Source organism: Strix uralensis, chromosome 19 (genome assembly GCF_047716275.1).
Source record: "Strix uralensis isolate ZFMK-TIS-50842 chromosome 19, bStrUra1, whole genome shotgun sequence".
NCBI lineage: Eukaryota > Metazoa > Chordata > Aves > Strigiformes > Strigidae > Strix > Strix uralensis.
Window position 1 is genome coordinate 2,294,238 of NC_133990.1, and position 20,238 is coordinate 2,314,475.

At 38.6% G+C, this 20,238-nt stretch overlaps 1 protein-coding gene and 1 long non-coding RNA gene across 2 annotated transcripts; both read left to right on the forward strand.

Annotated features, from left to right (window-relative positions):
* Window positions 1-3,300: 3,300 nt before the first annotated feature.
* DHRS7C (dehydrogenase/reductase 7C) lies at window positions 3,301-13,181 on the forward strand. Its single transcript, XM_074889030.1, has 7 exons — window positions 3,301-3,427; window positions 3,895-4,050; window positions 8,009-8,121; window positions 9,504-9,714; window positions 10,281-10,373; window positions 12,193-12,348; window positions 12,857-13,181. Exons 2-7 carry the CDS (start codon window positions 3,897-3,899, stop codon window positions 13,063-13,065), a joined length of 936 nt encoding a protein of 311 aa, XP_074745131.1. The 5' UTR covers window positions 3,301-3,427; window positions 3,895-3,896; the 3' UTR covers window positions 13,066-13,181.
* A 700-nt stretch (window positions 13,182-13,881) lies between these two features.
* On the forward strand, window positions 13,882-18,452 carry LOC141952104 (uncharacterized). The gene is made up of 4 exons (XR_012631548.1): window positions 13,882-14,304; window positions 15,327-15,422; window positions 17,478-17,639; window positions 18,240-18,452. It is a non-coding gene; the product is annotated as an uncharacterized LOC141952104 (long non-coding RNA).
* The last annotated feature ends 1,786 nt before the right edge of the window (window positions 18,453-20,238 follow it).

Here is a 20,238-nt window from a genome sequence, read left to right on the forward strand (position 1 = left end):
GCTGCAGAGGGCATCCCTGCATCTCACCATAGGATACAGGGGGTCTCTGCTCCGGCACACCTTCACCCCTTCCTCCTCCTTCCTTCCACTGACCTCGGTGTTTGCACCTTGTGTAACTCCTCCTCACAACTCCCACTCTTCCTCCCAGGTTCCCCTTCTTAAATATGTTATCACAGAGGCACAGCAACCGTCACTAATTGGCTTGACATTGGCCAGAGGCAGGTCCAACTTGGAGCTGGGAGAGCTTCGACAAACTTGTCACAGAGAGGCACTGCTGTAGCCCCCTCTTCTGCTACCAAAAATCCCCTCCACACACACAAACCCGGCACACTTTCTAAGTCTTGAAAATATTCATAGTAATATTACCAAAAAAATGGGCTAATCATGCAAGTCAACAACAGCTCTATTAATAGTGGGGACCAATAGGTGGTTGTGACATAGGAATTCTAGCAAATGGCAAAAGTATCTTTAAGCAGAACCTGTACTGTCAGTATGCTCAGTGATCTCAAAGCTATCAAAAGAAAATACAAAGAAAATCAATAAAATAAGAATGGAAGGAAACAGAAACAATGGCTGAGGGAAAAAAAATAGATAATATTCATCTAACTGTGAAAATAATGCAGTCACAGTGAATGCCCTGCAATGTCATGCAGCTGAGACAAATGGGAAACACAGGACTCACTACAGCCTACATGTTCTGTTATCAGGAGCATAAGCAGCACAGAAATAAAGTACTTCACCTGGTTACTGCTAGTATTAAAAATGTCTCTGGCTTTGATTGCTAGAGACACATATCCTCACAAAGTATATGAAAATCTATATGCCTTTCCTTTTCTACTCAAAGGGAGAATGTTATTCTTAGATGTTAGGCAGCCACTAGTTAAAATAAAGAGCTATGATGTGAATGAGAATATGCCCATGCTTAGGGAGTTCACAACCCCCAGAAATGATAGCAGTAAAGTTAGGATCATCTTTTTGGGGCAGACATGGATTTGAAATTTTAGTTTCTTCTTCTTGGATGAATGCTTTAGCCATCAGTGCCCCTAATCATTGCTTTCTCTATAGTGTGTTAAACTCTTGTTTCCTCCAAGAAACAAAGAAAACTAAACAGAACCACAAACAAAACATTGAAGAACACCCACCCACCCACCCAATGGTATGTCAAACACTTCTGAACAATGTGAAATGTAAGTAATGTAAATATATGTAAGTGCATGCTCATGCTCTCAGACATCCTTCTAGGTTGAGCACTTCAGGGAATTAAGCCCTAGATCTCCATCAAGTTTCATGTTTGGACATACACCGTTCAGCTCTGGTGTCATCTGGGACAGTTCCTGGAGCTCAGCTCTGGACAAAGGGAATCTAGCGACTTTCAGAGCTAGCTGAGTGAGAGTGAGGACCTCATTTTTGTTCAAGTTTCCCTGCAGATGACTTACCCTTTTTATGGGATCTACCCTTTGAAACAATTCATATTCTTGTTTCTCTGGAGTTTCTAATGGTGCTCTGTAGGTGGCAGTGCAGAATACATTTCTCTAGTACTTCACCCGACGCAGAGATTTGTGTGTTTGGTTATTGCAGTTGCTGTATGTCTGTAATTTTCCAGATGGCTCAGGAAGTCTTCCTTTACCTTTGTTCATTAATATTAATAGACATGTTGGCATTTTCTCATTGCAATCTTATACATTGTTGGTTGTCTAGTTCTTTCAATTGACTTTTTCTTATTGCTCTTATATTACTTGTACCATTTCTCCTGTTCATTTGGAAACAAAGCAAACAAATCACTTGGAACTCCTGTAAATCCTCTTTTGTGCTTTTTTTTTTTTGATGTTTGACCTTCACAGAAAAATGTTTCCAGAACTCTGAATAAATGAAACAAACAACACATCCTGTTCCATAAAAGGAGCAAAACAGCTTGCTTACGGATAGGGAAATGCATATCTGTTTGTTTAAAACTGATGCTCTGAAAGTAAGCGAAGACAGATGGGGCTTTAGGGGTGATGGAAAATCAGATTTCCTCTTTACTTTTGCAGGTGGCTTGGCATGACCTCTTAGCTCATTTGACTTAATGTTTTTTACATTCTTCTGTGGAAACGGATGTAAATTTCAGGACACCATGACCATTTCGTATTGGAAAACAGGTATTTATTCACATCTGTCATTCACTATGAAGTCTTTTCAGCTAGAAGTGCACACAATGTTTCAAACATTGGCACATTGTACAATTCTGTGATTTGGAAATCGCAAATCATGGGTTCTTTGGCAGGCACCTTCAACTTTCACAGGCAGGAATGCACATCTTGATTCCCAACATCATTAGCTTTTAGAGCAAGTTACATTTACAAACTATGTCTAGAAGTCCCCTCCTATGCCTTCTTGAATAACCTTCTATTCTTTCCCACTCAGTGAAAGCTAACACTCCTCTGGTACCTACAGACCTAACCATGAAGTCTTTGTTCTTGTTACAACATTCCAAATGGCTCTCTATCATTTGTAGACTTGCATTCTTTCATTGGAAATGAAAATTAGAACATAGAATTTAGATGACCAGTTACTCAGTACAAACAGGAGTGCTGAATCTGGTTGTCAAAATGTATAATTTAAGGCTGTGATACACTTTTTTTTAAACAGCAAACCAGGAATGATTTATGGTAAACCATTCTTTTACCTAGAATCCCAAAGGGCAACCCATAACTGTGGTTGTCAGGTTAACAGATAATGTCTCTCTGCAGGAAATGTAAAAGTTAGATCACCTACCTAAAGTTGATATGGTCCCAAAATTACTGGGAAAGAGGCACATGTGCTTTGCAGATACCAAGAGTGGAAAGCAGCCTGTGGCACCTGAAAGCGCAGTACGACAGCCTGGTATTTGTTCCATCACTCAGCTGTCCACAACAGCTCTGTGGCTCCCAAGCCAACTTGCTCAAAGGCCTTTTTCTGACACATATATACATCATTCATATTGCTGAACAGTGATTATTTCAAGTGGCAAATTCTTTATGGTACCTTTTGCTTGTTTTTGAAGACCTATTGTTATAATGGAGTTTATAAAAATGTTTTTATGTGCAAAGTTAATTGAAGGTCTATGACAAGAGATTGAGACAGTCATGTGAACTGCAATCAAAGGCAAGACAGAAAGATAGATATTTCTTTGTACAGTTGAACTGACACTGTTCTAAGAGCTTTTACATGACTGTTCAGCCTGTTGGACTAGATAGGTCAGGCAAGTAAATCACACTCTAGATGCTATATTTACTTTTAAAGTATCTCTGTCACATGGCTATACATAGCCATTCTCATTCAGGGCAAGCAGCCTCAACAAATGCAATGCTCTATGAAATTGCTAAAGTACTTTAATTAAACCTGTAATACAAAATTTACAAAAATACAAAAGAATGCTTTTTCTGTACCTGGAGTCTTCATATCCATAGTAAGTGATTCTATTTTCTCTGTCTTTTAGAACAGAAAACACTTCCATTATGTGTTTTATCTGAAATTAGGATTAAAAGCTTTTTATCTGTTTTCCTATAATAGCAACATAATTAAAAGTTAAGTGTTATACATTAGCCTATGTTTTGCCACAAGGCAATATTTGTACTAAAATTCTATTATGTTTTTGCCAACCTAGAGTAATTTTGCATATAAGAAATCCAGATTTGGTTAGACCATGAAGTGATGAGGAAAACAGACAAATAAACAATAATACCCTGTTTATTAAATAATAATATTAAGGCATTGATTGGAAAACAAGCTTCCCACTACTTCAAGCCTTTGGCATGCGGATTACTGGATTTTCTATATAAGAAAACATTGATTTTTTAAATAAGAATAATTTGAAAAATAATGAATGCATATTATGATTACTGTTACTCTCATCTAGTCTTTTGTTTTCCACAGAGATGGGTATTCTTGCCATACTTGCTCTACCATTGCTTCTCTTAGGAATCAGTGGAATTATTTATATTTACCAGTCAGTCAGGTGGCTGTTGTCCAAGTCAGCTGTGCAAAACAAGGTGGTGGTGATCACGGATGCCATCTCTGGACTGGGAAAGGGTGAGTTGTCTCATTTCTGCTCAGTGTCAGAGAACAAAAACAGCCAGAGAACCACCCTCTAGGTGATAAAATGTGCATACATTACCTTGTATATATTCATAACTTCCTGGATGAAACAGAAGTTAAGAAATATATTTTTAAACAAATCCTATGATATTTAAATGTACATTTTTAGTCCCAGCCACAGGAACTGTTAGTAAACTTTTAGGAACTGCAGAACTTTGTATTAATTTAATTCAATAGAATAAGACATTCTGTAAGCACATTAAGAGTGTTATTTTTAACATGTTGTTACTATGAGATCTTATTACATAGGCTGTCACTACAGGGTAGCAGCAAATCAGTATAAACAGGTGTCACCTTACTCTTTACATGTTCCTTCTCAGCCCTTAAAGACTACAACATTGCTCACTCCTCATCTCTGCCCCCTCTATCTCCCATGTTACTCCTCTTGCCTTGACATCCTCCAGTACCTCCAATTGGCTGCCTAGAGATGTGTCATGGTGGGTTCAGTGGATGGATGGAAGGAAAGGGTATTTGATATTTTATTTGTTTATATAAGCTGATTGACTGGGGGGGCAGCCACTTAGCATATACTTCCTGCCTACACAGTGTTGCCAGATTAAAGGTACTGGGTCATATATTGCTTATGTACCGTCCTGCTCTAGTCATCTCTTGAGGAGCAGTGGATGCCAGTGCCTTATAAGGCAAACATAGCTTGAGGCTACATTTTGGTGTTTTCAGTGAAGACTTGCTGTATGTTGCAAACCTTGCACTCCCAAGCAGAAAATAGATGGGGAAAGGGGATGCTCTTGCAGAATTATTCCTTAGCAGAACAGACCAGAGACCTGCAACAGAAATACACACTACACTGGCAAGGTGTGCTCTTTATCAGAGCCTCTTAGAGCAAGGTATGAAATAATTCCAACCTCCATATCCCACCTGGTCTTTCCCTTTCCCTGACACACTTCAGTTTCAGTTGAAGATAATATTAACATGCATTTTCTCTCATTGGTTATATTTCAGTATTTTTATTTGAAGAGGCATGATTTAGAGTTCTCCAGCTGAAAATGGGTGTCTCATAGAATCATAGGGTGCCTGGAGGTTTCTAGACAAAAATTCTGCTTGGAGCCGGCATATCACCAGTGCTAGATCTGGTCGGGTGTGGCTTCAAGCCAAACCTTGGAAACGTCCAAAGATAAGGAATGTTTATTGAACATTTCTCCAGGTATCTTGCTCCAGCACTGCACAAGCCCTGGGGAAGATTTCCTTATTAACCTTTCTTCTTCTTTTTCTTTTTTTTTTTTTTTTTTTTTGACTAACTGCTGCTTTTCTCGAGGCTACAAAGACAATTGCCTCCCCCCCACCCCCCACCCTCTTTTTCACATAGATGATAAAGAAAGAATCTCAAAGCAATTTTATTTTAATATTCTAAATGTATCTACTGCCAGTATCCCAGAGGGTGATACCGAGAAGTTATTTGCAGTCTTGAACAATTCCAAATCATGCAGAATTTACTGTGCAGTCCACTCATGCATATGCGATGGTCATTTGTCCAGAGCTTTAAATTACCAGTTGTCTGGACAGCTGCTGCATATTTGAGCTCTTAGGCAACCATCAAATTCCTTTTACCACATGTCAGAATTTCTGGACTAAAAATGACATTTATAAAAGTTAAAACGATAAACAAAACCTGTGATGATTGAAGATGTTTACAATGGTTTATGGTTGTTATTTAAACCTGATTCCTGTTTCTTTTCAGTGCTATAACTCAGAAAAGTCCAGGATAGTTCTAGAGGAGAACATCAACAGCTTCCCTTTTTTCCTTTTATTGCTGTTCACACAGTTGTCACATTGTATTCACAAGGGTGCCCCAACTGTTATGTTCATAGGAAAAATACTGGGTAGTTGTCCTAATACTGACAAATAATCTTTTGGGCTTTAAATCAAAAATCTTTCTATGTTAGAAAAAAGAAAATAAAAGACATTCATTAAATTACTATTGTAAATAGTGAAAAAGATTACGTAAATAAAAGTCTCCAGCTGCACAGATTTACAAAAATAGAAGAGTGGATCCAGAAGTGCTTCCATACAGATATTAAGAATCTAACATATGCATTTAAGAAATCTAAGATGAGCATATTAACATAACTGGATTTACCTGTGGGTATTGAAGTCTGAAGAAAATGCTTTTTGGAGGACGGACAGCTATAACACTAGAGTTGCACTGTTGATCATTCAACAAAGACCATAGGAACTAAGACAGATCAACCAGGCTGGAAAGGCATAAGAGTAATTGTAAGACCATATTCCTGTTCTTCCCATGCTGAATATGTAACTGTCATACAGATTTGATTTAGGGACCAAATATGAGGGCTGCAAGGCTGAGTTTTTTGGAAGACCTAGTCAGGAAAAAAAACATGAGAGGAAAATAACTCTTGATTTCCAATCCTACCAGCACATATAACCCACTGTCAACTAATTTTCTGGCTGCACCCAAACGAGAGATCTGGTGGACACGTCATCAGTCACATCCTCAGGCCTATCTGCAAGACATTATCTATTCCAAGAAAGAAAAGGCAGGAAATTGTGTACTTTTCCTGGTCAGAAAGACAGCCTTCACAGATTTCTGGGCTGATAGCCACTATTTCAGTTCAACTGAGCTGGAACATAGACCCTGTAGCAGCCTAAAACAGCCAAAGGGATACAACTGACAATGAATTCCTAAAAGATGCACATGAGATATCTATGTTCTGTGTTTTTAAATGCCTTTGTTTGGTCAAACTGACAGGACAGTGAGGAATATATTCTCCCTCAACACCACCTAGAGAGGAAAATAGACCAGACACACATGACAAGATGCTCCAGCCTGCTATTTCATAATCTAGATTCAGTTGATCACATACTCCCATGAAGACCTAAACTAGTGAGTCAGCTGCAGTCTTCTAGCCAGTGTTGAGGTAGGATAATAGGTAACACTGGCTGCAGTTCCTTTTGTTATGTGAGTGCCCACTTTCAGAAAAGCATAATCATAGTTCACTTGCATAAGAAAGGGAGAAGAATCCTCCCCAGAGACCTAGTTTAAACTGGGGTGAATCCCTAGCTCAGAATATCCCTAAATATATGGAGAAAAAGCAGTGCCAGCCCAGCTTACCCAGAAATTTATCAACGACCTTCTCAGGAAGGCTTCAGGGAATGCAGCTGAACAAGAAGTAGCTCAAGCTGGTCCCTGATGCCTTTGCTGACTACTGGGAAGGTGTAATACTCAGGAGATAAAGGTCTTGGGGTGCATTACATATGGAGGAAAGGGTCTGTAGAAGAAAGGCCTCTCTCATTGGTGCTTCATCTGTGGGCCAGTGTGTGGTAAGGTTTTCTATATTGATCTTTCTCAAAGTTGTAGATGAGTTTCATGTTGCCAAGAGTTTCATGAAGGTAGCATACAGAGCTAGTTTTATTATTTACTGGGGTTGACTGGTTTCTTCTTTATATTGCAGTAGACATGAAGGTGTGCAAAAGATACAGTTTGTATTGTAACAACCTTAAGCGTTTATTTTTGTATATATTTTTATTTAGAGCAAGTGTGTATGTACGTGGAGAGAGTTAAGGAAGAAAGATAATCAAAACAATTTCTCTAAGAAGTCAAACCCATCATCAATTAACTGTCATAATGTTCTTTTCTTAATCAAATTTTTATTAAATCCCATGACTAAACAGTATCATTATGCTGTACCATTGATTGTGCATTATAGGATTACATTTAATTTTAATTTATTGCTCAGATATATATTTACATTTAATGTTTCCTTTTTTCTCATATATATTTATTCTTTCAAAATTAATGAATTTTAATGCATAGATTAAACATTGTTAGCAAAAACATCATCCCAGTTCAAGAAAAATAAACAAAATCAAATTGTTATTATTGTCACTATTTCTTTTGAATGTATTTCTCTCCTAGAATGTTCTCGGGTGTTTCACTCAGGAGGAGCAAGGCTTGTGTTGTGTGGCAGGACATGGGAAAAGTTAGAAGCCTTGTATGATGCTTTAATTAGTGTAGCAGACCCCAGTATGGTAAGTATTTTCTCACTCTGCTTTGAAAATTCACAACCTGAGGTAAACACCTTGTTTGGGTACACAAGGGCTTTTAAATCCAGTAAAACAAGGTACATGAAACATGATTCAGTGTTAATGGTGATTTTGGTCACCCAGGTAACACACCCACCACAGTCCAGAGAGAGGGAGAGAAAAACACCTCTGCAGTTCTTCAAAGCATGATATCAAAAGTATAAGTCAGAAATCCTTCTCTCTTGAGCTAATTCGAGGTAATTACTGTAAAGCAACTGAGTCATCCTGCATTTTGAACAAGCCACCCAACTAGAAATGCTAGGCAGAGGAATTTGCCTGTTAATTTGGATGGAAGGGATTTGAAGTGCTTCATTTAATCACAGGAACTACCATCCATTTTTGACATGATAAGAGTGGTCAAGGAGTGGGAAATGGGTCTAAAGATTGGATTAATTTTGAGTTTCTCCACTACTTAGGAGCATATGAATAAGAGTGTCATTTCCTCATTACCACTGACTGGGTCACTATGGAAGTAGACATGTAAGGCTACCCCTGCTGCCAATTCTTTGGAAGGTGTTTCTTTGATGCTCATGGGAAAGCTTTCCTCTGTGATCAACAGATAGCTGACTCATTTCAGGGCACAGGTGTTCCTGAAGGCATCACACAAATTCTACAGCCATTGCTCACCAGACCAACAAATATTTGCGTTTGACCTTTTTTTTTCCCCAGTGAGCTTCATTCATCTGCATACATAACCATAAAAGTAGTGTGTTCATGTTAGCGTGTGCAGACTCAGCTATGAAAAAATACACTGAGGGACTGGCATTACATTGTCATAGTAATATAGTAAGAGAAGATACTCAGAGTTCATTCCTCTGCCTCATAGCAGATCTACATCTTTGCAGAAATCATACAGTTTGGATATTGCAGCTGTTTGGAAAACCTATGGCTGAACAAACCATTCTTACTTTCCAACTGCCCCCCATGTATATGTAAATTATCTATCAAAGCACTATATCCTAGACTCTGTGGTCAGCAAAGTTCTCCAGAGGGCTGCTTACAGAAAGACCATAACTTGAAGTGGTAGGAGTCACCCCCTGTGCCTAATGTCTGTCTCCACTGATTACAAGAGAGACAGAACTCAATAGCGTAGAGCTAGTCCAGCCTACCCTATCCACGGTTTTCTGCTTCATTTGAACTTCAGAGTCTATGAATACCCATTGCTGAACTACCTTCTTTCTAGAGTGGGTTAAAAGAACAAATTAAATTTTGGGGGAAAATGAAAAAAACACTTTCTTCAGCTATCAAGGTAAATTAATTTTCAAGACAAGTAAATAGAAATACATTTTTATATAACAGGTATCCTTGAAATGTCTTTTCTTTATTAGACATATGCGCCAAAGCTCATACTTTTGGATATCTCAGACATAAACTGCATTCAAGATGTAGCTAAGGAAATCCTGAATTGCTATGGCTGTGTGGATATACTGATCAACAATGCAAGTATGAAGGTGAAAGGAGCAGTGCAGAGCATTTCATTGGAACTTGATAAAAAGATAATGGATGCCAACTATTTTGGACCTATAACATTAACAAAAGGTATTTTAATTTTTTTCCTGTTTTGCTGTTGCTACTTAAAGCTTGAGATCCACGTCACTGGCATTACACTGTTTCACTTGCACTTATATTTGCCTTCTTCACTATAATCAAGAACAACTCTGTGAAAAACAATGGACTGAAATTGAGGTGAAAATCAAAATCAGAGTGCTTGTGTTTGGAAATAGATTGGTCAAGAAATATATAAGCAGGTGTTTGAAAGATAGACTTTTTTTTAAATGTCTGCTTATTTTATTTTTCATGTGGTGACTCCTTTATTTACGTGCTTGCTGCCTTTGTTACAGAGACAATTGTTTTCAAAACCCTTGCAAGGATACAGACAGTCTGACAATTAAATGTGATAATACTGTACCCAAATGTGCATGTAGAATCAAAGTCAAGTCTACAAGACGGTCAATTTCCAACTATTGGATTTTGTGATACTTTTGATTGCCGTATTGAGACAACCTTCATTAAAGTTGTGCTATCTACACTTGTCACTTCTTTTCACTAAACACATTGAGCTCTTTTCCTTATGTGGCTCTTTCTTTTATTTCTTTTTTTTCCAGCTATTCTTCCCAACATGATCTCAAGAAGAACTGGCCAAATTGTTCTAATTAATAGTATCCAAGGAAAAATAGGAATCCCATTTCGTGCAGCTTGTAAGTTATACATAGCAAAAATGTGCGTTCAAATGCACATAAATTGTGAGTATTCAATGGCATTAATTGGTTATTAAAAGTGCTAATTTGCATCCTAATTCAGTAAACTACCAATACACTATTTGGCTGGAAAATTTTCAAAGTAGAACTCAAGAAGAATAGTTAAAATACTATCTTTGAAGTATAACTACTTCCTAAGGTACTTGAGGACAAGAGGATATCAAATGTGACAGCAAGGTTTTTTTATGATCTTAGGAGACATTCAAGAATCAGCAAACTTGTAGGCCTAACATCTGTACTGGGCATATTGGTAGAAACCATAATGAATAATGAAGTAGTGTATAAATATAACATACTGGTAGATACTAGCTACTGTTTTGTAAAGGGAAACTCGTGGATTTATGTGTGGGAGTTTAATATGAGATGTAATAACTGTATGCTGCTTGACTTTCCAGAAAATTTTCAAGAAGGTCTTTCATCCAAAACTCCTAATGAAACTAGTCTGTCCTGAATTACGGTGAAAGGTCTATGCATTAATAAAGTTCAAAGGTAGTGGACAGAAAATATAGGATAGACGAATAGGATTTAACTGTGACAGGAGGTCAGAGTGGATGATGGCCTCTGAATTAAAAGGTCTGCGAGGCCTCAGGATTGTGACTTACAGTTCCATGAAAGGAAAATATAGTGACAGAAACTGTAAGGAGAACAATAGAGAGAAAAAAATTAAATCTTGTATTTATGCCTTTGTATAAATGTGTGCAGTGCCCACATCTTGAACATTGTGTGCAATTCTGGTCACTCCATCTGAAAAGAAATGTAAGAGCTACAAAAAAGTATCAGAAAAGAAAAAACACGTTGATGGGACACCTGGAATGGTTTTCATCTAGGAAAGAGCCAATTGTGTCAAGATACACTGTATGTGCATAGAATCATGAGTAGCAGAAGAGCTAACAGAGATAGATAGTTTCTACAATGCCTCTACCAATATTTATGTTGCATGAAATGAAGCTGCCAGAAGAAGGAATGTCAAAACAAATGAATGGAGAAGCTTCTTCCCATTCCTGAAACCCACCTGCCATTTTTTAGCTTATATTATGTGCAGGTTGATTTCCACTGCAAACCGAATCAAATACAAGGTGGATGAGTGCTTTGCAGCTCTGCTGTGCTTAACACTTAGTTCTGCTTTTGGTCAAGGTTCATATACTATCATCCTTCTTTAATACCATTCTCAATAAAAAGACACTAAGAGAAATTAAAAAAAAAATTTTTAACATTCAGTTACTTTAAAATTAACTTTAATATTAAAAGCATCTTGGATTGCTGATGCAGGGCAAAGGCCTAATAAGTTTACAAAACTTTAGTACTCCTGCATTCCAGAAATGGACATGTATTTCATTGCATTTTATTGATGTGTCACAAACTGCAGCAACAGATGGTGTGGAAACTCATCTCATGAACAGCTGTCCATCCACCAAAGACATTTTTAAACTGTGGAGATAATACAAGTATTATTCCTTAACCCAGGTCTTAATACTTCTGATTGGGAAATCCAGACACATGCTCTTTGACGTGTCTAGGGAGACTGACTGCATACCACATGCATAATTGTCCTGTACAAACAATTTTCTTTTGCTTTTTTAAAATACATCATATGAGAATTTCACTGGGTGAAATAATTCACTGTTCTTTTGCTTTTTGGTTAATCATTCCATACTCAATTTTCCAAACATTTGTGTTTTATGGAGCTCTATCATACATCTATATCCATACATTCATATATCCAAGCATACATATGTGGGGTTTTTTAATTTTCTTTTAGATGCTGCTTCTAAGCATGCTGCAGCAGGCTTTTTTGATTGTCTTAGAGCTGAAATGGAAGAATTTGGTATTTCTGTCAGCACTGTGAATCCGACCTTCATCTGTTCATACCATCGCCAACCAGCACCTGGCAACTGGGAGGCATCTATCTGGAAATGTAAGGTTTGATGCATCAAGAGAGATGGTAGATGAGGCCCATGTAGCAGTATGGAGGCTTTTCCTTGAGAGAAGAAAGGAGCATAAGGAAAAGCATGGAAATGACAGAAAGGATGGACAGGTTAGGGGAGCAAAAGAAAAGGAAGATTGGAGAGATCAGATGAGCCTGGTGAAAAGAGAAAGAACATGGAAAGAGACAAAGTTATGTGAGAAAATAAATACACCAGGGCACAGGGGGAATGGAGGTAGAGCAGAGTATGAAAGGTCCCAAGGGAGAGTTCCACTGCACTCAAATTACTCCTTCTCTTACGGACTGTGAGGATTTTATTTCAAAATTGTAAAAAGATCTTAGGGACATACTGATGAGAGGAAGGGAAGGGGTAATGGATTAAAAGTGTGTAGGGTTTTAATTCATTTGACTGATGCACTAGCTGTGTATCTTTTCACCACCATTCCCTCAAATGTGTCTGTCTGTCTGTATCTCTCACTCTTCTCTGTTTGATTTGCAGTCTTTTTCAGAAAGGTGGCATATGGTGTGCACCCAGTGGAGGTGGCAGAGGAAGTCTTGTGCACAGTGAGCAGTAAGAAGCAGGAGGTGCTTATGGCCAACCCTATCCCCAGAGCAGCTGTTCACATTCGCACCTTCTTCCCTGAGCTGTTTTTTGCCATTGTTGCCTCGGGGATTAGGGAAAAGCTGAAGACAGAAGAGGAAAATTGATTTTGTTCAGTTCTTTTCCCTACTTTTGACCTGAAAAAAAGATTATGTTTCAAATGTCAATGACTTCTGCTTCTCACTATGGGTAGAATAAAGCAGGAGACTTTATTAAACATGAACCAGCCAATGTCTCAGTGATTCACTACCATTGACACACATTCATCTGTGGGATTTCTACTCTTCTAGATTTAGTGAATCTGACAAGATATCATTGTCTGCATTACAACAGTAGGGGAAAAACTCTACTAGGAACTCTATTGCTGCTGTAAGAGAGTGATTCCTGATCTAAATAAGTAGAGCAAAGTTTGGGGACATGCAGCAACTTATCAGAATAGTCTGTCAGTGCTAGGACTGATGGGAACTTACGGGAACAACGGGATGGGGAAGGAGAAAGATGTGGGAGACAGAGGAGTAAAAATGTGTGGAAAGTGGGGTTAGAGCCTGGGTCATGGTGTTCCTCAGATGTGGTTTTTAGAAGTATGTGCAGGACATGAAAATGATGAGCCCAAATAAGGGCTTATCAAGTTCAGTATCTCATCCACGACAGGACCCTGGAGTACATGCTTAAAAGACAGATTATAAGAGTGGGACAATAATATGGAGAGACTTCCTGTATTATACTCTCCCAGGTTCTGCTAATCTGCTACACAGTTTGAAACAGAATCTCTCTCTGCATCTTGTTAAACTATCAATTTTTCAGGCAAATTTTTCAAATTCCTATTTGAAAGATTCCATCCCTGAGGAAAGGAACTAATCATATATATAAAAAAAGACTTCCTTATGTTTACTTCAAACCTGGTGTCAAATAATATTCTCTGGTATGTCCTACTTATTTTACTGTGAGAGACAAAAAATAATGGTACTCAATTCATTCACTCCCAGTCATCCATGCCCATCATACTTTCCATGCTGTTACCTGTTTTCCAAGTTGGAGAGCCCTGGTATCTATTCACTCTCCCTTTGTGAGAAGTCCGGATTATCCTTCTTGTTCTTTTTTTATATCTTTTCCTTGTTTACCTATCTTTTTTTTTTTTTTTTTTTTTTTTTTTTTAAAGGTGGACAGGCTACAGATGCATGAAGCATTCAAGATAGATAAAGAATCTGGATTCACAGGCATACAGATGCTTCCTGGGTTTTTCACTTCTTTGCTTCTTTTACACATCTTATACAAATTCCTGGTTTTGAGATATTTTTCTGACTGCTACTGATCATTGAGTTCCCTTGTCCACTCTGCTACATGTGGTAATTAATCATCATGTCCTTCATGAACATGGCCATCATTCATATCAATTGTGTAAATTCCATATAGTCTCAAAGTTATCTCACTCCTAGTCATTCTAGGCTTCTCTTCCCTATTACATTTCCCAATTCATGCTGAGGACTTACCCCCTTATTATCACATCCTCTTAGCTGAACCAGAATAGAAATAAGGCTAATGCAACGTTGTCCAGATCTTCAGTTTCATATCTAAGAGCTTAAATTCTGTCTCCCAAATCCTCCCCTGGTCTTTCTTGTGTCACAGAGATCATGATCACCTACTTTTTTGCAGACACTGTCAAAATGCCTTGTTTGCAGAATACTTACAAATGAAATACCTACTCAGAAAACGTGCAACCAAACTGCACTTGCTGCTACAACAAGTCCTGTTGTTCATGTAACTTTCAACAGCAGCTGCCCTTATCTATCTCTTTTTATCAGTAAGAATCACCAGACATGAATGGAATCCTCAGTGAAGTGAAATGAAATGGTTATCATCTTGCAGGGACATTAACCTTTTCTTGTATGTCCAGTTGAGTGTCTCTGGCTTCAGGAAACATGCATGCATCTACCTCACTCAGGGAAGTAGTTCACAACTAGTGAGAAGTAGCCAGTTCCTGCAGTACCTGCTGGAGCTCCACCTATTTTCTGTTGTAGCACTGTGTTTTTATTGTTGTTTGAATTACTATGTCTTAACTGTGAAGTCAAACATCTATTTTGTCCAAAATTTTCTTGCTCCTCACCAGAACTCTACTCCCTCAAACAAATGGGCTTTTGCTGTGGTCTCAGTTATACTTGTGTCTGTACCTCAGCAACAGCCAAGCCCTTCGCAGCTCCACAAAAACAAAATATGGAATAACTGGGTAATTTCATCAGAAAAGAATCAGAGAATCATAGGACATCACAGCTAAACATGAATCAACATTATTTTGTTTTGTTGTAAAAACAAGTGGATTGCATGTTAAAATAAGCTGAATAATGTTTCTGCTCTGTTTTGCACTTTCTAGATATCAGCAGAAATTCTTCACTGGTTTTGAATATTTCACTTTAAAAATGTGGAACAGTTCCAGAAACCAAAAGGAAAAGCAGTAAGAGTGACAAAGGTAAAATAACACTTGTGATCTATCAAGAAATTTTTAAAGAACAGATGTATTTTAATCTAGAAAGTAGAAGAAAATTATATTTAAACAATTTTCAAATACCTAAAATGTACTGCCAGGAGTACAGAACTAAAACATTCTCCATTTCTGCCGTAGTAAGATAATGTGCTATAATTACTGCAAATGAGATTTACAGGGAAAGAATTTTCTGCTAAGAATATTTAAGCATGAAGGATAAATTGCCATAGAAATTCTAGAATGCCTGTCTTTGGAAGCTTTAAAAAAGAGATTAATGAAACATCTGTAAAAAAGCTATGTAGCTTTAGTTTATCCTGCCTAGAGGAAAAGGAGGATTAGGCGACCTTGTAAATGTGTCACACTTTTCTACAATTCTGTGGTTTACTGAGAACAAGGTTTCTCTACTGGTATTTCTGATGTAATATTTTTTTCCTCTGGGGAAATCTATTATTTAATCTGAACTTTTCTATTTCATTTGTCCATCTCTGCCTCACTGTCTCACCTGTGGATATATGTTACATATAAAAAAATATTATGATGACAAAAAGAAATAGTATGACATGAGTTCATTAAGAAATATTTTCTGTGAACTTCACTCAGCCATATTTTAATCTATTAATTACTTAATAATACTAACTTTTAATCTATTAATTACTTAATAATACTAACTTTTATAAATGAGGACAAAACTAGGCCTGCAGATTTAGTTGTAGAAGTCATAGGAGACAGATATTCAGCTACAGCTCCTTTAATTTTTTTAAGCTTCCCACATGCCTGAAGGGCACATAATGTTCTTCTAATATGAGCTGCACTTGCATGGTTTTAAATCTATGGAGTTTTGTGATGAGATCAACTGTTTCTTGGTGAAAATTGGCATTGCTGGACACAAGGGCCCTTGAAGTAAGGAAGAATTTAAAAGAATGTTAAGACTGCAAAGTCTTAACAGTGAGGAGACTCTTGTCTAATTTTAGACATCTGTCCTAGATATAGCCTACCCAGAGCTAACCTCCCAGATCCCTTTCTTAAGCAGTGAAAGAAACAGGTGTCTGTAACCTGTGATTTATCTGACATTATTTACAGATAAATTTACAGATTTATCTGACTAATAGAAGTGTCTATTTTGTTCGTGAACTTTCACTGTGCTCTAGGTAACCAGCACAACTGTAGATCTGTGTATCCTCCACAGGCATCTGAATTTTACTGAGGTGCCACGTTCATCAAGATTGGTTGGGTCAAATGAACTGAGATAAAAATGCCACAGTATTTGATAAGTTGTTGTTTGGGGTTTTTTTTGTTTTGTTTTTTTTTTGCCTGCTTTCAAATAATGTGGTTTCAGGAATTACCCCAGAATTATTGATGTCTACAATCTGGGAGTCAAAAGTTAAAAAAAGGGCCAGAATGTGAAAACATGCGTTGCAAACAGGGATAAGAAGTCTTGCATTTCATTGAGTGATTTTGTTTACCAGACATCCAACAGCAGACCTTCTTGAATGGCTAGCATGTGAGAAAACCAGGTCATCTGAGATTTAAGAATTAATCAGGATGGGGGTCCTATTGCACAATTATTTAAAAGCTCTGGTCCACATACAGTATTTTATATGAGTGCAAACCACTGTGAGAAACAATCCTGAAGAAAGAGCATATGGTAGAGACTACCAGTCTGTGTTTATAAACTGCAGGCTAAGAAAAAAAATGGAGGCAGTTAAATTAGATCTTTTAAAGGTTTTGTAGGCATCAAGCAAATATGCTCCTGGATGAGGTCGAAATTCATCAGTGACACCTAGGAACAACATGAGATAGGTAAAAATCTATTGTAAAAAGACCACAGTTATTATAAAGGAAGAAAAGAAGAAAGTCAGATGAAATAATGAATAATTCCTCTATCAGTGAAGATACTAGAAACAGAAACAATATGTGAAACAGAAACAGTATGTGAAACAAGTGGAAGGAATAAAAATCTTGTGTTCTGGTCAAGGGATTGAGACTACTTCTACTAGAGTGGATACCAAACTCTCTAGCAACTGCTTTTTTCACCTGCAGAACTGAAGGTGACAGTTTCAGAATACTGGGCATGCTGCAATGAATAAAAGACTTTTCTAATAATGAAAAGGGAAATCTTACTGCTTTCTACAGCTACCTAGTGGGATGATACAGATAAGATGGAGCCAGACTTCTCAGATGTGCACAGTGGAAGAAAAAAAGGTAATGGACACAAATTGGAACACATGAAATTCTGATTAAATATTAGGAACTATTTTTTCCAGAATTACAGTAGTCAAGCATTGGGACAGGTTGCCAATGAGGTCAGGAAATCTCACTTCTTGAATATACCCAAAACTGAACTGTTCAAGGCTCTAAGCAACATCATCTAATTGGTCTGGCTTTGAGAGGGGAGGTTGGACCAGCAATCTCCAGAGGTACTTTTTAACTTAAACTCTTCTACAATTCTATGTGAGTCTGTAGGTATAGGTGAGTTTTGCAGTTGGTCTCCAACCAAGATAATTTTGTTATTATCCCAGCCAGAAAATGTGATCCTGTCAGTTTTCCCACTGGATGGGAAAATTTGGATGAATACCAAATGCTGAAAATGCTGAAAATTAATTAAAGTGCAGACAAGTTAGGTAGAGTAAAACATGTAATCAAGCAAACCCTGGTGAAGGGACCAGATGACTTTGGGTATAAATACCTGACTGACATCCTTTAGCGAGTCCCACAGTGATCTATAAAATAAGGTCTCAGCTGGCAGGACACAGTCTACCCCAGTCAAAGATGCCACTTTACATTTGTTTGTTTGTTTTTAAGGTGTTCATGAACGCTTAGAAGCTGGTAATGGACTACACAGCCTCTTCTGGACAGCCAGTTTCACTGCTTGACAGTCTTCATGATGGGGAAGTTTCTTCTTATATCCAGTCCAAGCCTCTCTTATCTGAACCTATGCCCAGTGTTTCTCATTCTCCTACAATGCAGCAGTGTGAAAAGCCTGGCTCCATGTAATAAATAACCTCCTTGTAGAAACTGGAAGACTGTTAGACGTAGTAAATATTGGAGGGCTTCAGGTCCCTCTGAGGTCTCCTCTGCAGGCAGAAAAAGCCTCAGTCTCTTCTCATATCACATGTGTTCCAGCCCCCTCACCATCTTGTGACCATCTGCTGATCTTAATTAACTTTGTTCCTGTGTTTCCTGTGCTGTGGAGCCCAAAACTGGACACAGTATTCTATATGTCATCTAATGAATACTAAGTGGCAGGAAATAATCACTTCCCTGGATCTACTGGCTATATTCCTGCTAATACAGCCCAAGATGCTGTTGGTTTCTTTCTGTCAGGCACATTTTTGGCTTGCTGTGGTCTCAGTTCAGCAAGATTCCCAAGTCCTTCACCACAGAGTTAATCTTCAGCAATCACAGCAGCCCAGTTGTGCAACCACATCTCTATTCCTATGATACTGCAGCTCATCAACTACATGTGGAGATCTAGTTCCTCCCACTTGTTTCACAGGGTGTTTGTATTTGTGTACATACACTTGAGGTGGGTTTTTCTTCACCCTGTTTTATCATTTCTGAGGTCTCATTTTTTTTCTGTCACCTTGCACCTTTTGCTTTCCATCACTGTTGACTTTACCTCATGTAAAATCTCCCTCCTTTGTTATTCCTAGTTGAAAGTATTTCTCAACGGGTTGGCCAGCCTGATCACAAAGATACTTTTGTCCAGCTTTGCCAAGTAGACCCTGTTTCTCCCCAGCATTTCCTCATCCTCTGAGAGAGACCTACAGTTGTCAAAGCCAAACCCCTGTCACCAGGACTGTCTGTGCACAATCAAGTGTTGACTCACAGGATCCATGCCCTACTCCTAAGCCTTGTCCTTGCAGGATCAATGAGAACACCACCTGGGCCCTCATGTCCTACACCTTCACCCCCTAGAGTGATAGTCACTCTTGACATGGTCAAGGTCTCCCCAGTAGTATCATTGGTGTCCACATAGATAATCAGCATGGAATCATAGTCTGAAGGTTGGACAGGCTTCAGCAGTCTCCCTACCTCAGATCTAAGCCCCCAACAAACAGCAAACATCCCTGCATAGCAAGTCAGGAAATGAGATAGTAGCTTCCAACCCCCAAAGGCCATAGTGTCCCGCTACTGTCACTTGCCATGCTCCACTGTTTCTGCTGCATGTTTCAGGCTTAGCTGGCTCTGAATGCTCCCCAGACAGAGCTTGCAGCCTCTTGTCTGTGGTCACAGACCAAAATCTACTCTTCAGTTGCAGATCTGCCAATGGAGAAAGAGTCGTCTTCTTGCCAGAAGCCACTATATCCAGCATTCCTGGTCCTGGGAGTCTCCAGTGAGCACAGTCTCCGGATGGTCTTCCTTCTGTCCATTATAGGAGTTCAGGCTTCTCACCTTTGCAGTGTCTCTGTGAAGATCTTGTCAATCTTTTTTTCATCATCCCTTGTGCTATGCAGCCTTCTCACCACCTCCCACAGCTCCTTAACTTCAATAGAGCTTCTCAGTCACAGCACACCTCCTACAGGTATGGGTGCTGCCTTCACCTGCTCCAGCTTCAGCAAGGGGACCTGGACCCAGACAGAGAGTTTCATCCTTCCTCAGGAGCCCAGTCTGGGCCAAGACCTCTGATGTGCCTGGAACAATTGTTCAGGTTGGTGCTGGGGACAACGCCTGCTGACATGTCACCACCAATGCTGAACACTCACACACTGCCTTCAGCAGAGTTTCTGCTGCTTTGAAGAGTGATGCTCTGGGCCTTAGGCTTGCAGTCCAGCAGTCATATAGCTCTCTCCCTAGCAAT